Genomic DNA, 19,688 nt, shown 5'->3' on the forward strand with positions numbered 1-19,688 from the left:
GACTTATTGTATGAATCTAAGCAGTGTAGTTTTTCAAGTGGGGTTTATAGGTAATTAATCTCCAAGAACCCTGCCAATTTTGGTTTATTTGTGATTAATCATGTTTTTTTCAGATGTGAAGGCAGCACATATTCTTTATTCTTAGACTACAGTTCCATACATAATTATATCGGAAAAAGTCCCTTTAAGTCCTTTAAGCCCCAGTTTATTGTTGGGGCTCATGTTAATTTCATAATTCACAAGTCAACTGTGTCCTATTTTTGTATCTGCAGTTTAAAAATAGTTTTGCTCACATAAGCATAATTTTAAGCAAATACATTTGAAGTAAGGTATTTGTACTGTGCTTAGCACCATGTTTGAAATACTATTTTAGTTGTGACAAATTTCTTTCTGGTTTCTACATGAACAGAATCCTATTTTACATTGAATATTAATATTATTCAAGCTAATTACTTCTAGAATAATTGAAAATAAGAATTTTAATTTGACAAATGAATTGAAGTTGATTAAATTTGGAAGAGGCAGTCTTGTGATCATTATGGGAAAGATTTATATTATTTAAGGATAACAAAAAGCTTAATCCTGGTTCAAATATATTCATTTAATTATCTGGAAACTTGAATTCATTTTAATTTTATTTTTACATCTCTTTATCTAGTTTAAGAAGTCGTGCTGTTCTGCCCCAAGTACTTTCTTCTTAGAGTCCCTCTAGCCATTTTTACCTTTGTTGCCCAGCAATCATTTGATTAATCATTAAATGGTATAATCTTTTGGTGCATAGTCCAGCCTAGGTGCTATCTGATCTAAAGAGATCCCAGAGTTCTCTGTAGGAGCCAGCCAACCAGAAGTCCTCCAATGGAAAGTGCAAGCACAAGAAAAGGTTGGTTGCATTTCTACTATTCTAGGAAGCTTCCCCTTCAGCTTATTATTACTATCATTGAATCATAAAACTGTAGAATTGTAAGAAACTGTAAGAATTATTTATCTACAATTTACAGAAACACTAATTAAGCCATCTATCAAAGTCTTTTAAAAACCCTTTAGAGATGAAGAACCCACAATCTCCATCAGTAGACTCTTCCACTGTTGTATAAATCTTATCATCAAGAAGATTTTTCTTATATTTAAACAAAATCTACATAGCTTCAATTTATATCCATTATAAATTGAGACTATGGAAAATAGCTCTTGAATATTTTTCCTCTAGCTTTCTTTATGTATCTGAATGTGACTAACAAATCTCCCCTATGGTTTTTTTCTTCTCACGCTGAAATACCCGTGTTTCTTCAGTTTAAGAAACAATACACTTTCCTGGGTTATGTGAAAGCATGATATAATCACCATTTTAAACTAGACTTAAATATATTTTTATGAGAATAGTAAATGTTAAGTTTGGGATCTTCCTCAACTAGCACCAGTAGTTTCCAAGTAAGATTCAAACACTATGGTTGGATGGATATATCTCAGTTAAGTGCTAATCAGATTACATGCTACTATGTAGACAAAAAGCAATCAGTCTCTACTTCCCTATTATACACACATCTAATTCTTACTTTTTCCTTTCAAATGAATTCTGTCTTCCTCAAATTGATTGAGGTGTCTGAGTAAAACCATAGGGAATTCTTTTACAAGTAAAGTTCTTCAGAGAAACGCCCATCCCACACCACTTCCAGCCCCCTCTAACTGTATTGTTCTACGACAGCAATACTTTTATTTGCCAGGAACTGGACTTGTCAGACAAGAAACATATCCCAGCAACTGATTCATGTAAATGCAAAATGTCTCCATTCAACCAAGAAAACAAGAGCTTTTGAACACTTGAGCAAGACTTTATCAACTGTTTTCTCTGCTCTTTTGACATGGGATTACAAAAGTGCAGCGGCTGTTTGAGTTGCCTGTTAATCCCCCTGGCACTGTGGAGTATTGTTATAAATATTCTCCTATATTTTCCTGATGGGAAATCTTCATATGCCTCCAGCAATAATCACACCATCTATGTGTGGCATTTTGAAGGAATCTGTTTCTCAGGTATTATGGTAAGTATTGCTTCTCTGATTAGCTGAATACATCTTTCATTTTCTCCACAGGACTCTTTGATCCTGAGATGGTAGATGGTCCAGGAAGGGGAGATTTCAGGAAGGGATAGAATCAAAATAAATATTTTGGAAGCAGTATTAAGAGCCAAATCAACATGTCATTATACTGTACTGAACATTTTAATGTTGATAGAGGGATTTTTAAAATGTAACTTGGTTATTTTTTTCCTCACTGATGGTTTAAACATCATTTACTATAGATCATTAAATATATTTGTATGATTTGTATGATTGATCTAATGATGGTTGTAGACATGGATTAACACTATTTTTATTAATATATATATGTAAAACAAGTGAAATTTAGTTGGAATAAAATCGCACTAACATTTTTATCATTCTTTTATATCAAAAGACTTCTATCCCAATTTCCTATTATGAAGATATATTTCAAATAGCTTTGGCCTATAGAATTAAAGGATTTGTTTATATTTCACGATGATGTTTCAAAACTATTGAACTCAATAAGATGGTTGACTTTTGGGAAAAAAACAAAAATTGGCTTTATGTTTAATTGTGGTAACCAATATTTGGCTTGCTTTTAAAATCTGCTGTATTTATATCTCTTAAGTCAGTTGTGGGATCCTCAAGGCATATTCCCTCACTGCCAATGTTTAGTTATATAAATACAATTATGAGTCTTAATAAGAATAAAAAAGGTTGAAGAAGTGTTGGGAAAAATGTGAGCATTACAAATGAAAGAGTCCCTGGTTGGCTCTTCCATAAAATCCATATCTGAGTAATTATACAATAAAGATGTTGGTTTTAGGCAACATCTTTATCGTATAATCACTCAAATTTGGATTTTATGGAAGAACCAACCAGGGTCTCTTTCATTCGTAATGCTCACATTTTCCCCAATACTTCTTTATCCTTTTTTGTATTTTTGTAAAGGCTCACAACTGCATTCATATAACTGAACATTGGGAGTGAGGGAATTTTATTTCTTACATACCAAGTGCAGACATTTTTGACTAAAACCGCTTCCTTAGTTTTTGTTCAGATGGTGCTTAGTCCTGCCATTCATTTGGGTCCCTTTTCCAATTATTTTCGAAGTGAAAATAAGTAGTGCACAGAAAAAAGAAATATGAGTATTTCTTTAAAAAGTGAGCCACCTGTCACTGTTGGTGTTTTAAGGCATTCTATTAACTTGTAACCAGTATATAGTTAAGGTTTAAAGTTACATAGTCACTGGCTCCACTCTGGTGCTTCTATATATGTTTTTGCACACCCATGAAGATCTTACCTATGTAGTCTTCCCAACTTACTTTACCAAAAGAAACAATGCAAGAGATTGGTTTATTTGCCTTTTGGTCTATCTAAAGTGAATTAAATATTTTTCTTAGGTATAAGATGATTCTTTGGAAGATGTCAAATTCTTCAAAAACAAGGTCTTCTTTTGAACAAATCATCTTTTACCTTGTGATCTGCCAGTTATCCAGACTAGAACTCCCAGCATCCCAGCCAGAATGTAAAATTTAGGTGTTTTTTTTTCTTTAAATGTAATACAAATGCAAAGTATCTTACTGTTTTGATATCAGGATGGGTGGTTTATCCCTTTCCTTGGCAACCATGAATGGAACAAAGATAAAGGACCCACCCCCCATAAAGAAAACATAGGGAAAAAATGCCCATTGGTATCAATTCTATTATGTCTACACCACCCATGCAATTTAGAATATTTCCTTTTGGAAATTATTCATTCTTTTGTTTTTCTGTCTTACTAGTTATAAAGGTGTCTTCCAAAAGCTAACATTATAAGTTCTATATTTTAAAACATTTTATATCATATAGTAAGGGAAGTACCGGCAAGTACCATATCCCAAAATTAAACTATTGGCAATGTTCAGCATAAGTTGAATGTTCACGCATAAGTTCTACCTGTATAATTATCTATGACTATGAGGAGCACATAGACTACATTTTCCTTCTGTTTATTTTGCATATGTTTTTCTTCTGTTTCTTTTGGAATAAAGCATTTTTGATATAGCTCGGTTCTCTACTTTCAGTCAAATGTGGTGCAAAGTAGCTACTCAACATCATGCATTATCTAATCAGAATATATGTTTCTGAAAGAAGGACTTTGTGAGTTTAATGTTCAGAGACTGAATATCTTCTGTGCTACTGTCTTCTAGATTCTTATTCTAGCAGCACTTCTGGTAATTCTGGATCGGGACGCCTTTTATGAATGCTTCCAAAGTGAAAGCTGCACCAGAACATATAGAGTGAGTGTATGGTTTGCAAATGTAGTATTTTTGCTTTAAAAAGATCTTCCTTCCTCTATTTGACACTTCTGACCTCTGCTGTTGTTTCCTTCCTTAGTCTGTGATGGAGACAAAAAGAAAAAAGAAAGAGGCTCTTTGTTATCTCTGCAGCAAATCTGCAAGGGCAAACAAACAAGAACAGGAAAAACAGCTGACCACCATTCTAAAATAGATGGACCAGTATCAACAGACATAACTTTAGAATTGTTGCCAAATGTTTTTTCCCTAAATCCCATCTCTCTGTTAAGCAGTCTCATGCTCTCCAAGTCTGTTGAACCAATTAGTGTAATTCTGAGTCCATATAAGTGAAGATTAACCTAGCGTGCACTAGAGCACTGAGGAGGAAGCAACACAAAGATGATTGGCCTAACATCATGTTTCAAATGAACAATTAATGTTTTCCTTAATTCGACCTCTTGCCTCAGCCTTAGCAATGCAAGTCCCAAAAGCTATTGCCACAACAATCACCCCCTGTCTTCCTCCCAAGAAGCATGACATAATATTGCCCTCTCTGTCATCTTTAGTCACATGAAGAGCTTAGCTCTATGAGATCACCTTGGTCTTGAGAGTTTAAGGATCCGTTTGGTGTTTTATGAGATGTCAGTTTTGGCATATCACATTAAAAATAAGACAGTCTTATTTTTATGGAGTGATGCATTTGCTTGATGATGTATACAGTAAATGGAAAAATAATATTTTGTAAATGTAAGTACATGAAGAACAGTTAATTTTTAAAAAGAGAACTAATGACTTACAGTGACTAAGAACTTATTCTGAGAGACTGATTCAAATTTGCTACAAACTCATCTACGTGACTATGGTTCTCGTACACCCATATCATTGGTGGCAACCAAATGTCATGATTTTGAATATAAACAAGAGCAAAAACCGAATGGTTGTATTTCTGGTAGCAACAGGGAGAGATGTTTATGGAATTTTTTTGGGCTAATGTTTGGCTAAGATAATGTTTGCTAAACATGTGTCTGTTCCATTTGATTCGATTTCTCAGGTGGAAAAGCAATTTGGACTAGGCTAGCTTCAATAGAGAAAATGCCACATGAAAAAGCAAATTGCCAATTTTCATTCACCCTACACTTTGATAAGGGTTATAGCAACAAACTAGTTTTATATTGATTCCTTTCATGTCATATCATCCCAAACTACTCTAATGGCTTTACAGGAAACAGATCTAATACTGCCTGAAACTCTCATAGCTAGAAAAGAGCCATGTTGCTAAGTTTGGCCCAGAGCCCAACCTTTTGGAGTTGAAGGACACATTCAGCATTTGCAAAATGGCATAATGAAGCTCACAAATTACCACACAGATTTAATCAGTGCCAAGGGCATCCTGTACTAATTCTGCTTACTTTTGCCTTATTTATACATTGGGGTTATTTCCAAACAAAACACTTGGCTGCAACTGCCCATTGTGGTGGTGGTGGTGATGATGATGATTTTCAAACTGCTCTGCTTTGTATCTTTACAGCTTCTCATTCTTTAAAAAAAACCTCAAACAGCTTAAAAAATATAGAGCCAGTGGTAAAGGGAGATTGGAGAGCATGAAGGAAGTTGCTGGAATCACATGTACAGTATCACTTTGAGGCTTGCAGGCAGGATGCTCATGATTTCCAGCCTTGCCTAACCACAAGACACAGCTATAAATCTATCAGCCATGTTCTCTGATTAACTGAGAAGAAATGCATCATGTGTTCTACAAGTGGACAGTGCACTAAGTTTTAGACCAGCACTACCTATCTTCCTAACTATATTGCTTTCTACATTTGACCAAAGGATAAGATATATCTAAGGATGTAGATCAGGAGTGGGCAATTAATTTTCCCAAGGAGGCACATAAGAAACTGGAACAGTTCTTTATAAAATCCATACAGCTTAGCGTCTTTTTCATATCTAGTTTGCATTTGTAAATGTGCCCACCACCACAAGTTGATCCCCTGGTTTTCCATTTCTTGTTTAGTTTTTAAATTCCCTTCAGAATTTAGAATATCTCTATATGTCCAGATTTTTTCAAAGTCCACCAAATTTGGGTGTACAAATGCTTCCATAGTTGACAACCACCCTGGAATTTTCAAATATATTTTACCTTTTATTTTTTCCCATACTGTTAACAATGCATTTCTTATATAATGGTTTTGGAAATACTTATGAATCTTATTTTTCCCATACCATAAAAAGGCGTGCCACCCCAACTGTAAATCATGCCCCTCCAGATATAACAACCTTTTATTTTTAAAAGTTATCCATTCTTTTACCCATGTTAAAACAGATGCTTGATAATACAAAGCCCACTCCAGTAATCCAAATCCTCCATTTTCCTTAGCATCTTGTAATGTTTTCATCTTAATTCAAGCCTTCTTTCCTTGTCAAACAAATTTCAAAATTAATGAGTTTAAATCTCGAAAAATATTTCTCTAGTTTTATGGGAATTGTTTGGAATAAAAATAAAATTTTGGGCAATATGTTCATTTTCACTGTAGCCATTCTTCCTAATATTGACAGTTGTAGATTTTTCCATTTTTCGAAGTCCAATTTTATTTTATTCAATAATTTTGTGTAATTATCTTCTTTTATTGTTGAGCATTTTGCTGTTAAATGTATACCCAGATATTTAATTTTTTTCACTATCTGTAATTCTGTTTTTTCTGACAGTTTTTTTTATCAGTAAGATTTTTAGCTATTACTTTGGTTTTTTCCCTGTTTATTTTCAGTCCTGCCATTTCTCCATACTGCTGTATCTTTCCCAGTAGTTTAGGAATCATCTCCAAAGGTTCTTCTAAGATAAATACCAAGTCATCAGCAAATGCTTATAATTTATGTTTCACCTTTTATTTCCAGTCCTTTGATTTCTATATCTTGTCTGATATTTCTATTTAAAACTTCCAGAGTGAAAATGAATAACAATGGAGATAGTGGACATCCTTGCCTTGTACCTTTTCTTATCTCAAAGTTCTCAGTGTAATCTCCATTCACGATCACTTTCACTGTTTGTTTGTTATATATTGTTTTTATCATATTTATAAAGTTCTGTCCAAAGTCCATTATTTGTAGTTACTGAGTCATAAATTGCCAGGAAATGTTATCAAATGCCTTTTGGGCATCTAGAAATATTAGTGCCAATTGTTTCCCTGGATATAATTCATCAGCGAACAAGTTAAAGAAACAATAATAAGATGGGCGAGAAACTTTAGATATAACATAGAATTAGAAAAATAGCAAAATTTATGAGAAAGAAATTATAAATTGACAATGTCAACTTCTTATAAAGAAAATTTATATAAAATGTTATATAGATGGCATTTGCCACCAGCAAGATTAGCAAAAATGTTTAAAAATATGTCAGATAGATGTTGGAAATGTAAACATAGCTCAGACACGTATTATCATGCTTGGCGGACATATAAGGAACGGCTGCTGGAATTGGGTATGTCTAGTTTAATGAAGAGAAGGACGAGGGGGGACATGATAGCAGTGTTCCAATATCTCAGGGGCTACCACAAAGAAGAGCGAGTTAAGCTATTTTCCAAAGCACCTGAAGGCAGGACAAGAAGCAACGGATGGAAACTAATCAAGGAGAGAAGCAACCTAGAACTAAGGAGAAACTTCCTGACAGTTAGAACAATTAACCAGTGGAACAACCTGCCTCCAGAAGCGATGAATGCTCCAACACTGGAAGTTTTTAAGAAGAGACTGGACAGCCATTTGTCCAAAATGGTATAGGGTTTCCTGCCTGAGCAGGGGGTTGGACTAGATGACCTCCAAGGTCCCTTCCAACTTTTTATTATTATTATTATTATTATTATTATTATTATTATTATTATTATTATTATTATTATTACTATTACTACTACTACTACTACTACTACTATTATTACATACTTGGTTAGAAAAGATGTTGGGAGAACATGTAGATTTTAAACCTGAACTTTTTTTATTAGGTATAATGCCAGAAAAGATTAACAAACAAAGCCTATATTTGATTTTACACGTCACAATAGCGGCAAGAATAATATTTGAGCAATATTGGAAAAATGAAGGAATACCACCAGATGAAGAAATAATAAAAAAAAATTGGAATGCGCAAAATTGACAGATTGACTATGAGACTGAAAGAAAAAGAAGAAACAGAATATTATCAAATTTGGGACTTACTTTACCGATGGTTAGAGGAAAGAATAAAAGATTAGGAAATATTAGTGTATTTAAACTCAGACAGCACGTTGGTTGAAAAATTATTATATGTATGGAAAAAACTAATAAAATCTTATAATAATACAAAAAAGAAACTGGAACAGTTCTGGAGGGCCAAGCCAATAGGGCTGTGAAGGTGCATAGGCACACAGATACATAAATTGGAAAAAAAAAGTAGTTGCTTTCAAAATAAAAACAATGCAGTTGCTTTTGTACACCATGTTCAAAATGTACACCATGCAGTTGTGTGCATGGTGTACATTTATTGACCTCACATGGATCAGACAGGGACAACTAAAGGGCCAAATGTGGTCCAGGGGCTATTAAAATGCCCAGGTCTAATGTACATACAGTAGTTCATTCTCTGTAATGATGGAATCTTTTCATTCCCTCTCACTCTGCTTCTTCTTCTTTTAATGCAGCGTTTCATTTCTGTTGTGCTTTCCCTACTAGGGATTGCATTCTCTGGCTACAGTCTGATCATATCTGCTTTGAGCTTAGTGCAAGGCCCATACTGCAAAACCTCAGCAGGCTGGGAATATGCCTTCAAAAACACTGCAGGCAGGTAAGAAACAGGCTTATCTTAAAGCTAACTTTAGATACATTGATGTCTTTAGCCAAATATTAAAATGAAATGGTCAATTGATGTGGCCCTTTGATTTTACAAGGAGTGGGTTGGGCTACTTCTCCTTTTTTATTTTCAAAGTTGTTTCATTCAGCCAAGTCCATTTCCAGATTCTTTAGTCCTCCCTGTATTCATCTCTGGAAGTCTGATAGATGAATGGACAGAGTCCTTGGGCTGATAACTCTGTGTGATGAGACCATCTGACAGTATGTTTACCTATATTCATGGTAATAATCTCTTTCCATTTTCTTTATGCTATTGTTTCCTCTGATAGCTACCTCATGGATCCTACTTCCTGGTCCCAATGCACTGAGCCTTCTTATGTAGTGGAGTGGAACATCATTTTGTTGTCTATTCTGATAGTTCTTAGTGTCCTCCAAATCTTGATCTGCTTTCTGAAAATAATTGCAGAATTAAGGCAAATCCTGTGTGGAAATTATCCCATCTTTGTTCAGGTAAGAAGACACAAAGTTTTCTTTTTACATACCATAGCTGCTTATGTTATTTTTATTCTTCCAAATGTTATAAGACTGTTTATTTTTCTAAGCAAGCTCTAATACAGTTGATAAATAGCTGAGAGGACCAGCATCTTCAGCTTTGCCTTGCCTCCCACACTTTCTCCAGCCCTATGTGACTGCAGTTATCAAGCCATGATTATTTATTATTTTATCTATATACCATTTTTCTTTGAAAAGGACACAGGGAATATCCCCTTATTTAACCTCACAGCAGCAACCCTGTGGCTATAAATAGTTTGTGGTCCAAATGTGCTTAGCTAAGAGTAGATTTGAGCCTGTATCTCCCCATCCATTACTTTAATCACTACACCATTCTGGCTCACATTTATGGCTTTTTACTGACCAATTAAAATGAGAGAAAATAGTTGTGGGTTGCAAAGCTCTGGACATCCATTAGATGGCATTAAGGAGAGTTTTTGGTATCTTGTCCAATTAAAAAAGGAGCTACTGATGTGATGAGGCTTTGCTGATATTATCCTGATGTGAGAACTCATTGGATGTTAGGCACTTCTTGGAGAAAGCAGCTATGGACTCTATTGTCAAAATTATAATTTAGACCCAATATTCATATGCTGCTAGAACCACTGATTCAGTCAATGATCAATTGAGACTTTTGTGTTGTGGGTACAATGTGAATTCACAGGGAGATCGTGATGTGCCCAAGTTGTCTTGACTGAAACAATTTGGATATAAAAGCATTAATTTATTTATTTTAACCGATATGACATGCCTATCTCAACATCATGATTCTGGGTGACTAGCAACACACAATATTACACCAATCCCACAATAAATACAATCAATGCCCAGATTAAAAAAAAACCACAGCTGTCAGCACAGTCATCCCACAAGCTGTACGGTATGTCCTAGAACCACGTCCATTAAAATCTTATATCTTTCTGTTCTTTTTTACAGCCTGCACTGATCTAACAGCCTTGGGGAATGACTCTACCATGACTCCATCGTATCCCTGAGCGTACATTTTAATATTAATTTTTAAAACAGGCTTTTCTGTTTCTGTGTTGACACAAGGATTACCAATGTTTTTCCAACGTATTATTTATGATGCTCCACACATTTCAGCTAAAGTGTACAGTTTTTGGATAGTCTGTTTTTCTTGTTGCCTGTTTGCATACTCTTTCCCTTTCTTGCATTTGTTATATATCTAAATTGCGAAGCTCTTGAAAAATGAAGATTTTTTTGTGTTTACCTAATATAAAGCACTTACATATCATCGATACTACATGAGTGAATATTTGGTTCATTGTACAGTCACATTATTGTGAACAACAGCAACTTTCTTAGTAAAGAGATAGATTACACCATTTTGTTTTTGGCTGTGGTTTGTTCTCCAAGCTTGTTTCAATATAATTTCTGAACGTTTCGTTAACAAACTAGGTAACATCAGCAGCAGGGTTTTCTTGTCCTATTCTCCTTAGCTTATAAATGTCTTGTGTTCCAGTGTGGTCAGTTGGTTGTGCAATTGGTTGTTTGTTTGGAGCTATATTTGAATTCTGAGCAGCTGACTGGTTCTCTTGTTGATTGGCACTTCGAATGGTCTGGATTCTTATATATTCATATGCTGGATCTAGATCAATATGCATCTAGCATGATTAAAGGAGCAACTGAATAAAATTTCCCCTGCACAGATGTTGGGAGAAATGTCATAGTCTGAGATGAGATTTAGGGAATGTCTTTTGCATGTAGAAATCCATAAGAATAGACTTACCTATACTAGTTCACCCATTGAGCAAGAAGACTTGAATGGTTCCTAATTTGCCTTAATGAAATACAGTCATATTCACTTTGGATACTCCTTCATAGGGAGTATTAAAAAAACACTCCATATTAATAAAGATACTTTGTACCTCTCCATATCATTCTGATCTCTTACAGGTAGTTTTCAACTTACAAGCATTTGTTTAGCAACTGGCATATATTTACAATAGTCGCACATTATGGCATTTGCAACCTTCTCAGACAGCTTCTGACAAGCAAAGTCAATGGGGAAGCCAGATTTGTTTAATGACCATGTGATTCACTTAATAACCATTTTGCTTAGCAACAGAAATTCTGGTCTCAGTTGCAGTCATAAAGTCAAGGTCTACTTACACTGTCTTTTTATTTTTCAACAGCCATTTTATTTGTGGCTCAATTGCAATGTTTCTGGAATCACTGGAAGGGCTCCCTTTGCATTTGTAGTACAGAAGCTCTGCAGAATTTACCCAGCTGATCATTTCCTCATTGGTGATAGCTGGCATTTTTATCTTTTAGGAAAAAAAAACATTGCTACTGTGTGATAAGTGGGTCAGAAAAATTGGATAAAATTGTTCAGGAAATCTTTTACTTCTAATAAAAAATCTACATGAATTAGAGGGGTGCATTTTAATTAACCAAAATGTAAAATAATTGTGGTTGTGCTGAAGTTAATTTTTGGTTCCTACAAATCAACAGCCTTGTAAATGTCAGCTTTTGAAGAGAAGAAACTGAACAGGTATATAACTGGGATTAGTAGAATAAAAAAATTAAAATAAATATTCAGATTGAATTGTAGAGCTTTTAATATAATGTTGCAAGATTTGTCCCAATTAATCAGTTACAATATGAATCAACAAACAACCATGTTTTCATGAAAAAGTGTTTTAAATAATATGGATAAGTAATGCCAGTCTTATCTGAAATGTGATAATAACTGCACTGACATATTATTAACTGCTTGGTACTTTGGATATTGTCCTGTAGTTTAAAGCTGAAATATAACTTTCCCCATGTTGTGAAATGCAGGAAATTTCAGCTGTATCAAACAGAAGGAACAGGAGAAAATTGATGTTGTGCTGGGAACCTCTCAAAGCATTTCGTGGACCTCTTTTAAATTTTTTAAAAATTGTTTGATTAAGAACATTTTTCAAATGTTTTATATTGAGATATAAAACATTATTTACATTTGAACAACATTAACTGTGATAAAAATTGGGATTTTTTAAAAACTGTTTCAATAATCCATGAGTTGCCTAAGAGCTATTTCCATCAAATCTGACAGGGTTTGTTTAAACAAGAATTGTGCAACCTTCCAGGCTGTTGAAACTAAACAAAAGCTTGCAAAGGGGGAAATACTGAAGATATTTAAAGAAGCTGTTCCTGGATGAGTCCATTGAACTAAAGCAACCTCGAACATGAAGCTGTCTGTGCTAAGCCATTTGCTGGCTTATTACTTGTTCCAAGTCTCTGCAGTAACCAGAGAATACTACATTGGAATTAACGAAGTTGATTGGAATTATGCTCCAGGAACAAAGAACATCCTATCTGGGAAGCCCTTTTCAGAAGATGAGTAAGTCTTAACTTGTATTCATTGGGCTCATACTAAGTTTTACATTTTATTATGAACTCTTTATTTCTAGACAGCAATGACTGTATGCAAAGAAGGGTAAGTGTTTGACATTTATACTAGCCATGGAGAAGAAGCCTGAAAACAAACTTGCATAAAATGTTTCGCCTGCCAAAATCTTACTACAGATAACACTAAAGGAATTGGAACTTTGCCTCTCTGCACCTGCGTGTGATTATAATCTGACTTTTATTTTTGTTTGTGTTGTATATGATGCAGATTTAGATCTAGAAAACAGAAGTTTTAAGATTACAGGTTCAGGTGTTGGGATTGGGAGAAAGAAGCACAGAAAGTAAATTATCCAAGAACAGTGTAAATACGTTTATCCTAAACTATTTAGAAGTAATTTGTTTTACTGCTTAAGGGAAGAATCAGTAACCTTTTCAGGCATTGCAATGCATTTATTTGGGTGTACTTTCATGAGATATCATTTGGAAACACCAAGAATATAACCATTTTATCATCATTTAAATTCATTTTGGAAATTCTGCAAGTGCTTTTTCTAAAGATCAAAGGTGCTCTGGAAGATCCCATGGTTGTGGTATACTGCTGACTCTTGATTCTCAATCTTGGAAACATGAAGTATGGACTTCAACTCCCAGAATTCCCCAGTCAGCATGGGAACTGGGAGTTGAAGTTCCCGAAGTTGAGAAACACTTCTAAATTGTTCAAACAGAGAGGTTCTAGTGGTAGCAATGAAAAACTGTAGCGAAACTATTCAATTTTTTATTTTTCAGTGTTCTTAATAAACAGAGAGTGGCAGGTAAACAGGAGGTATATGGATGGGAACAGTTATCATAGCTGGACTTTCTGTAAAATACCTGGAACAAAGAGCAATTGTAGAATATGGAATTCTAGTGAAAAGTTGATACAGAGTACAACTAGAAGTTCTACTGCTTGGTATCCTATTTAAAGATGATGCAGAGTGCTGGAGTAGACTAGGTTGGCACAGATTAGGCTAGATTTTTTTTTAAAGGAAGCTGAATATTCAGGCAAATATTTGCAGTGTTACAGAAGCAGATTGGCCCCCAAGTGTTCTCATGTGGCCATAATACTGGACTTGTTTCTTCTAATGGTTTCTTCCATATCATATTTCCTTTCCTCTTTACAAGAAAAGCCAAGAGGCAACCTGCAACCAGGGTCTTTGAGGACTTGGAGACAGGATGTGTATATTCACATCCTTTCCTCCCTATATTAATATATGTTTTATTTCTTCCATTGTCTTTTCTCCACTGAAATCAATAACCCAGTGGTCATGTTTCTGCAGAGAAAGTTGAAGTGCTGAAATAAATCTTGTCATTATATTTTAACTGAAACGTATTGTTGTTTTGAATGAAGAAAAATGATGTTTCTGGTCTTTTCAAACAGTTACTTATACTTTAGAAGGGATCCCTTCATATGTGAAACCTGACATGATTACCTTTATTAATATACGTTTTTTTAAAAAAAAATAAAATCCAGGGATATATTTGTTCTGCCCCAGCAGACTCCCTCTTCTTTGTGGCAGCCCCTGAGATATTAGAATACTGCTATCATGTCCCCCCTCGTCCTTCTCTTCATTAAACTAGACATACCCAATTCCAGCAACCGTTCTTCATATGTTTTAACCATCAGTCACCTAATCATCTTTGTATAAACTAAAAATTGGGGTTGGACTCAATGGCCTCCAAGGTCCCTTCCAACATTATTATTATTATTATTATTATTATTATTATTATTATTATTATTATTATTATTATTATTATTATTATTATTATTATTATTATTATTATTGATAAATGTAAGAAAGTTATTTTTATTTAATCGATATAATAAGAATTGTATTAGTTTAAATATGAGACAGTAAATACTAAGGGGAAAGGAGGGGAAATATCTAATGTAGCAGTTTGAGACTTGTACTAAAGATACTTGTATGTTATTGAATTATCGATTTGCTGAGCTGCCACGTTGCTTTTTAAATATTTAAATGTAAAATTAGAAAATCAATAAAATTTTCTTAAAAAAAAAAGAAAAGGAAGAGGCTGGGCAGGTGAGGAGGGAATCTGCCCCACTTGTTTTGCGGCCACTTTTGGTTGATCCCTGTTGCGCCTGCCAATGGCGCGGCCATAAGGCCTGGAAGATCCCCCCATCTGACCCACGTGAGGCCATAGTCAGGCCTCTTATGCCTACAGTAATCCTAACCCCCACTCCCCCCAGCCCTAATGGGAGATGGGAAGCCCTGGGGGAAAAAATCCGGAAAAAATTGGGTGGGGAAAAAAAACGGTTTTCCCATTTGTTTCCAAAGCAGTTTAGAAACAAACGGGAACCCCCCCTGCTTTTTCACAAGTTTTCCGGATTTTTTCCAGGCCTTCCCATCTCTAACCCACAATGCCTAACCCAACTCTAACCCACACTCCACCCAGGGCAACCACAACGACAACGGTGATGTATAGCAATCATTTATTTATTCAATTTATTCAAAAACAGTCATGTCATCTTCTTCTGCAACATCTTCACACGGTAACTCTCCCAAACCCCAAATTCCGGCCTTCACCTCTTGCAACTCCACTTCCATTAGAACCATTGGCCCCAATCTCTCATGTCCAGCAATAGCAGTCTCCCTAAATGAGCACTTCTTGTCCATGTAGCCTGCTCATACTGCATTGGCAACACAGCTGTCGGTAATTTTGTCCCACGAATGCTTCACCCAAGTCACGACCTCTGACAGGCTAGGCTTCACAAAGTTCCCACGCTGATTTCTCTCCATTCTGTGTTCAATGTAGTCACAGATTTTCCTGATTGCTGACAGGAGAGCAAAGGCTTCGGTAGGGCTGACATTCAAGCATTTGCCATTGCACTGGCACCACAATTAGAAATATCCCCAGAACAATTCAAACACTGGCTGGATGGCTTTCTTCAGTGGTATGAACTTTCTCTAAGAAGATCAACAACACTGTTCAAGCTGCAGGATACTGAACTTTCTAAACGTACACTTTCATTTAAGTCCTTTGTTGATGGCATCAACTTTTCAAAGTACCAGCTGTCAAACATGATTGCCATGGATGAAACTGCAGTGTTTATGGGCCAAGCATCTCAAACAACAATTGATCAGAGGGGTTCCTCATCAATCTACATTCCCTCCACTGGCTATGAAAGTGCATGTATTACTTGCATTTTGGCAATTCATCTGGATGGAACAAAAGTCCCACCTCTAATCATTACTAAGGGCAAGAAAGATAAAATTGAACATGTTTCTGTCAAAGGTCCCAAGCCCAGATCTGAGCCCAACAGAAACACAGTCACTGTGGGACCAAAGAAAACTTGGTTTATTCAGGCTGGGAAAGTAAAGGCACACTTTGGCTTATGAAATGTTAACCAGTAACCGCAAAATAAAATCAGCGCTGGGAGCTACTGCCTCCCAGCATCCTAAATAGACAGATACCGCGCCCCCATCCAACTAACCACCATCCAGAGGACAATTAGGAGCAATCATCCCACAGCAGCGTCTCTCTTCTAGCAAGCAGCCTGTCCAGGACTCAGTTATGCAGATTACACGGAAAGGCAAGGACTAGGAGCAGACTCAAACGCCCTCGCAGTTTTCTCCGCCGATCCGCTGAGCTGGCAAAAGAGGAAGTTCCAGCTGTCCCCCATCGTTGTGCATATTGGCCAGGTGGCAGCCAGCTCTCAGGCCTCCAGAGGGCTACTGCTGCCTGGCTGAGTCCCCAGCATGCCACTGAAGGCTGTCGCTGTTGCTTCTGGCAGCTGCTGTCACTCCGTCCACCAACAAACTCCCCTCCCCAGTTAGTGTCAAACCCCGCAGGGGCTTGACAGTTTCAGGCATTTATGAAGTTGAAAAAGCCTGGTGCACACAAGCTGTGATAAGTGGGTTGATTTAATGCTGCCAATTTTTTTTTTGTGTGAGGTGGGCAAAGAGGACTGCTATTCTGGGATTCAGCCAGCACTCACTCTGAAAAAGATAGGAAGAAGTTTCTTGGAGAGAGAGGAATGGACCAAATAATGATTCCTGCAGGAATGTCTGCCTATCTCCAAACTCTGGATATTGCAATAAACAAGCTATTCAAGGACCACTTGCACAGGGAAATCAGTGACTACATTGAATACAGAATGGAGAAAAATCAGCATGGGAACTTTGTTTTTTCCCCCACCCAATTTTTTTTCTGTTTTTTCCCCAGGGCTTCCCATCTTCTGTTAGGGTTGGGGGTTAGGGTTACCATAGGCATGGGGAGGAGCTGGCTATGGCCTTGTGTGGTCAGATGGGGTGATCCACCAAGCCTCCTGGTAGCGGCATTGGGCACAACACGCAAGGTGGCAAATGGCCACAGCTGGCCCAAACCAGCCACAGAATGAGCTGGGTAGATGTAAGGAACTAGTATACCATTTGCTAGCGGGGCACGTGGGTCAGATCCCCCTCCCCCATTGGCTTTCCCTTGTTGCAGAGGCACTGGCAGCTCCCCCCTTACCTCGTGTCTATGGTGGAAACAGATGGAATCGGCAGCCGGCCTTCTGCATAGGCTCTTAACTAGAGCTCACTTTCAAAGGGAGGGCCTATATTAGGCCCACCCCCTGAAAATCAGCTGGGGCTTACTTTCGGGAGAGGGCTTACTTTCAGGGAAACATGGTAACAAAATGTTNGGCCTGAGGATCTGAGGTCCCTGGAGGTCGAGTAGAGCCCTGAGGATCGGAGCATCCACAAGCTTGTAAGCAGCGTGTGCGTGCTCCCAAAACCCGATATGGTCCTCTGCTCCCGCCATATCTGCCCCTCCCACTGACCGTACCTATCACACCACCCTCCGCCAGCTCCCCAGTCTCCTCCCTTACCACTCCGCGCCCCACAGACAGGACTAGCCTTGGCCTCGGAGAGGACTCCCCTAGTTCCTCTCGGGCCAACCCCGAACCCCCTAAAAATTTAGTAAAACACCCCTCTAAGAAGACCCGTAATTTTCTTCTTCTTAGTTCCCTCAGTGCTGTCGCTGAATGCCACCTCTCGGGGTTCCAGACCCCTTCATCAAGGCCGACCCTTAGAATGGTCTTGGGCCATGCCTGCGCGATGGGGGAGTCGCGCAGGGCCAGCAGTTCCCTCCTCGAATACAGTCCACAGTCGTATCGGAGATCCATCAGCAAAGTAGGGGAGGTCCATCAGCAAAGTAGGGGAGGGGCAAGAAAGATAAGGGCAAGAAAGATAAAATTGAACATGTTTCTGTCAAAGGTCCCAAGCCCAGATCTGAGCCCAACAGAAACACAGTCACTGTGGGACCAAAGAAAACTTGGTTTATTCAGGCTGGGAAAGTAAAGGCACACTTTGGCTTATGAAATGTTAACCAGTAACCGCAAAATAAAATCAGCGCTGAGAGCTACTGCCTCCCAGCATCCTAAATAGACAGATACCGCGCCCCCATCCAACTAACCACCATCCGGAGGACAATTAGGAGCAATCATCCCACAGCAGCGTCTCTCTTCTAGCAAGCAGCCTGTCCAGGACTCAGTTATGCAGATTACACGGAAAGGCAAGGACTAGGAGCAGACTCAAACGCCCTCGCAGTTTTCTCCGCCGATCCGCTGAGCTGGCAAAAGAGGAAGTTCCAACTGTCCCCCATCGTTGTGCATATTGGCCAGGTGGCAGCCAGCTCTCAGGCCTCTAGAGGGCTACTGCTGCCTGGCTGAGTCCCCAGCATGCCACTGAAGGCTGTCGCTGTTGCTTCTGGCAGCTGCTGTCACTCTGTCCACCAACAAACTCCCCTCCCCAGTTAGTGTCAAACCCTGCAGGGGCTTGACAGTTTCAGGCATTTATGAAGTTGAAAAAGCCTGGTGCACACAAGCTGTGATAAGTGGGTTGATTTAATGCTGCCACTTTTTTTGTGTGTGAGGTGGGCAAAGAGGACTGCTATTCTGGGATTCAGCCAGCACTCACTCTGAAAAAGATAGGAAGAAGTTTCTTGGAGAGAGAGGAATGGACCAAATAATGATTCCTGCAGGAATGTCTGCCTATCTCCAAACTCTGGATATTGCAATAAACAAGCTATTCAAGGACCACTTGCACAGGGAAATCAGTGACTACATTGAATACAGAATGGAGAAAAATCAGCATGGGAACTTTGTTTTTTCGCCCACCCAATTTTTTTTCTGTTTTTTCCCCAGGGCTTCCCATCTTCTGTTAGGGTTGGGGGTTAGGGTTACCATAGGCATGGGGAGGAGCTGGCTATGGCCTTGTGTGGTCAGATGGGGTGATCCACCAAGCCTCCTGGTAGCGGCATTGGGCACAACACGCAAGGTGGCAAATGGCCACAGCTGGCCCAAACCAGCCACAGAATGAGCTGGGTAGATGTAAGGAACTAGTATACCATTTGCTAGCGGGGCACGTGGGTCAGATCCCCCTCCCCCATTGGCTTTCCCTTGTCGCAGAGGCACTGGCAGCTCCCCCCTTACCTCGTGTCTATGGTGGAAACAGATGGAATCGGCAGCCGGCCTTCTGCATAGGCTCTTAACTAGAGCTCACTTTCAAAGGGAGGGCCTATATTAGGCCCACCCCCTGAAAATCAGCTGGGGCTTACTTTCGGGAGAGGGCTTACTTTCAGGGAAACATGGTAACAAAATGTT

The 19,688-nt window shown here is 38.0% G+C and overlaps 1 protein-coding gene across 1 annotated transcript; it reads left to right on the top strand.

The window, feature by feature from the left end:
- Positions 1-1,721: 1,721 nt before the first annotated feature.
- Positions 1,722-11,031, top strand: TM4SF18 (transmembrane 4 L six family member 18). The gene is made up of 5 exons (XM_015823340.1): positions 1,722-2,036; positions 4,232-4,321; positions 8,989-9,131; positions 9,466-9,646; positions 10,625-11,031. Exons 1-5 carry the CDS (start codon positions 1,860-1,862, stop codon positions 10,637-10,639), a joined length of 606 nt encoding a protein of 201 aa, XP_015678826.1. The 5' UTR covers positions 1,722-1,859; the 3' UTR covers positions 10,640-11,031.
- The last annotated feature ends 8,657 nt before the right edge of the window (positions 11,032-19,688 follow it).

The sequence above is a fragment of the Protobothrops mucrosquamatus genome, unplaced genomic scaffold (assembly GCF_001527695.2).
Source record: "Protobothrops mucrosquamatus isolate PMUCROS unplaced genomic scaffold, P.Mucros_1.0 scaffold1839, whole genome shotgun sequence".
Taxonomy (NCBI): Eukaryota; Metazoa; Chordata; class Lepidosauria; order Squamata; family Viperidae; genus Protobothrops; species Protobothrops mucrosquamatus.

Coding starts and splice junctions, on each gene's coding strand:
- TM4SF18 (XM_015823340.1), top strand. CDS start 1,860: ATGGGATTACAAAAGTGCAGCGGCTGTTTGAGTTGCCTGTTAATCCCC. Junction 2,037..4,231: donor TCTGTTTCTCAGGTATTATG/GTAAGTATTGCT, acceptor ACTGTCTTCTAG/ATTCTTATTCTAGCAGCACT. Junction 4,322..8,988: donor GCTGCACCAGAACATATAGA/GTGAGTGTATGG, acceptor CTTTTAATGCAG/CGTTTCATTTCTGTTGTGCT.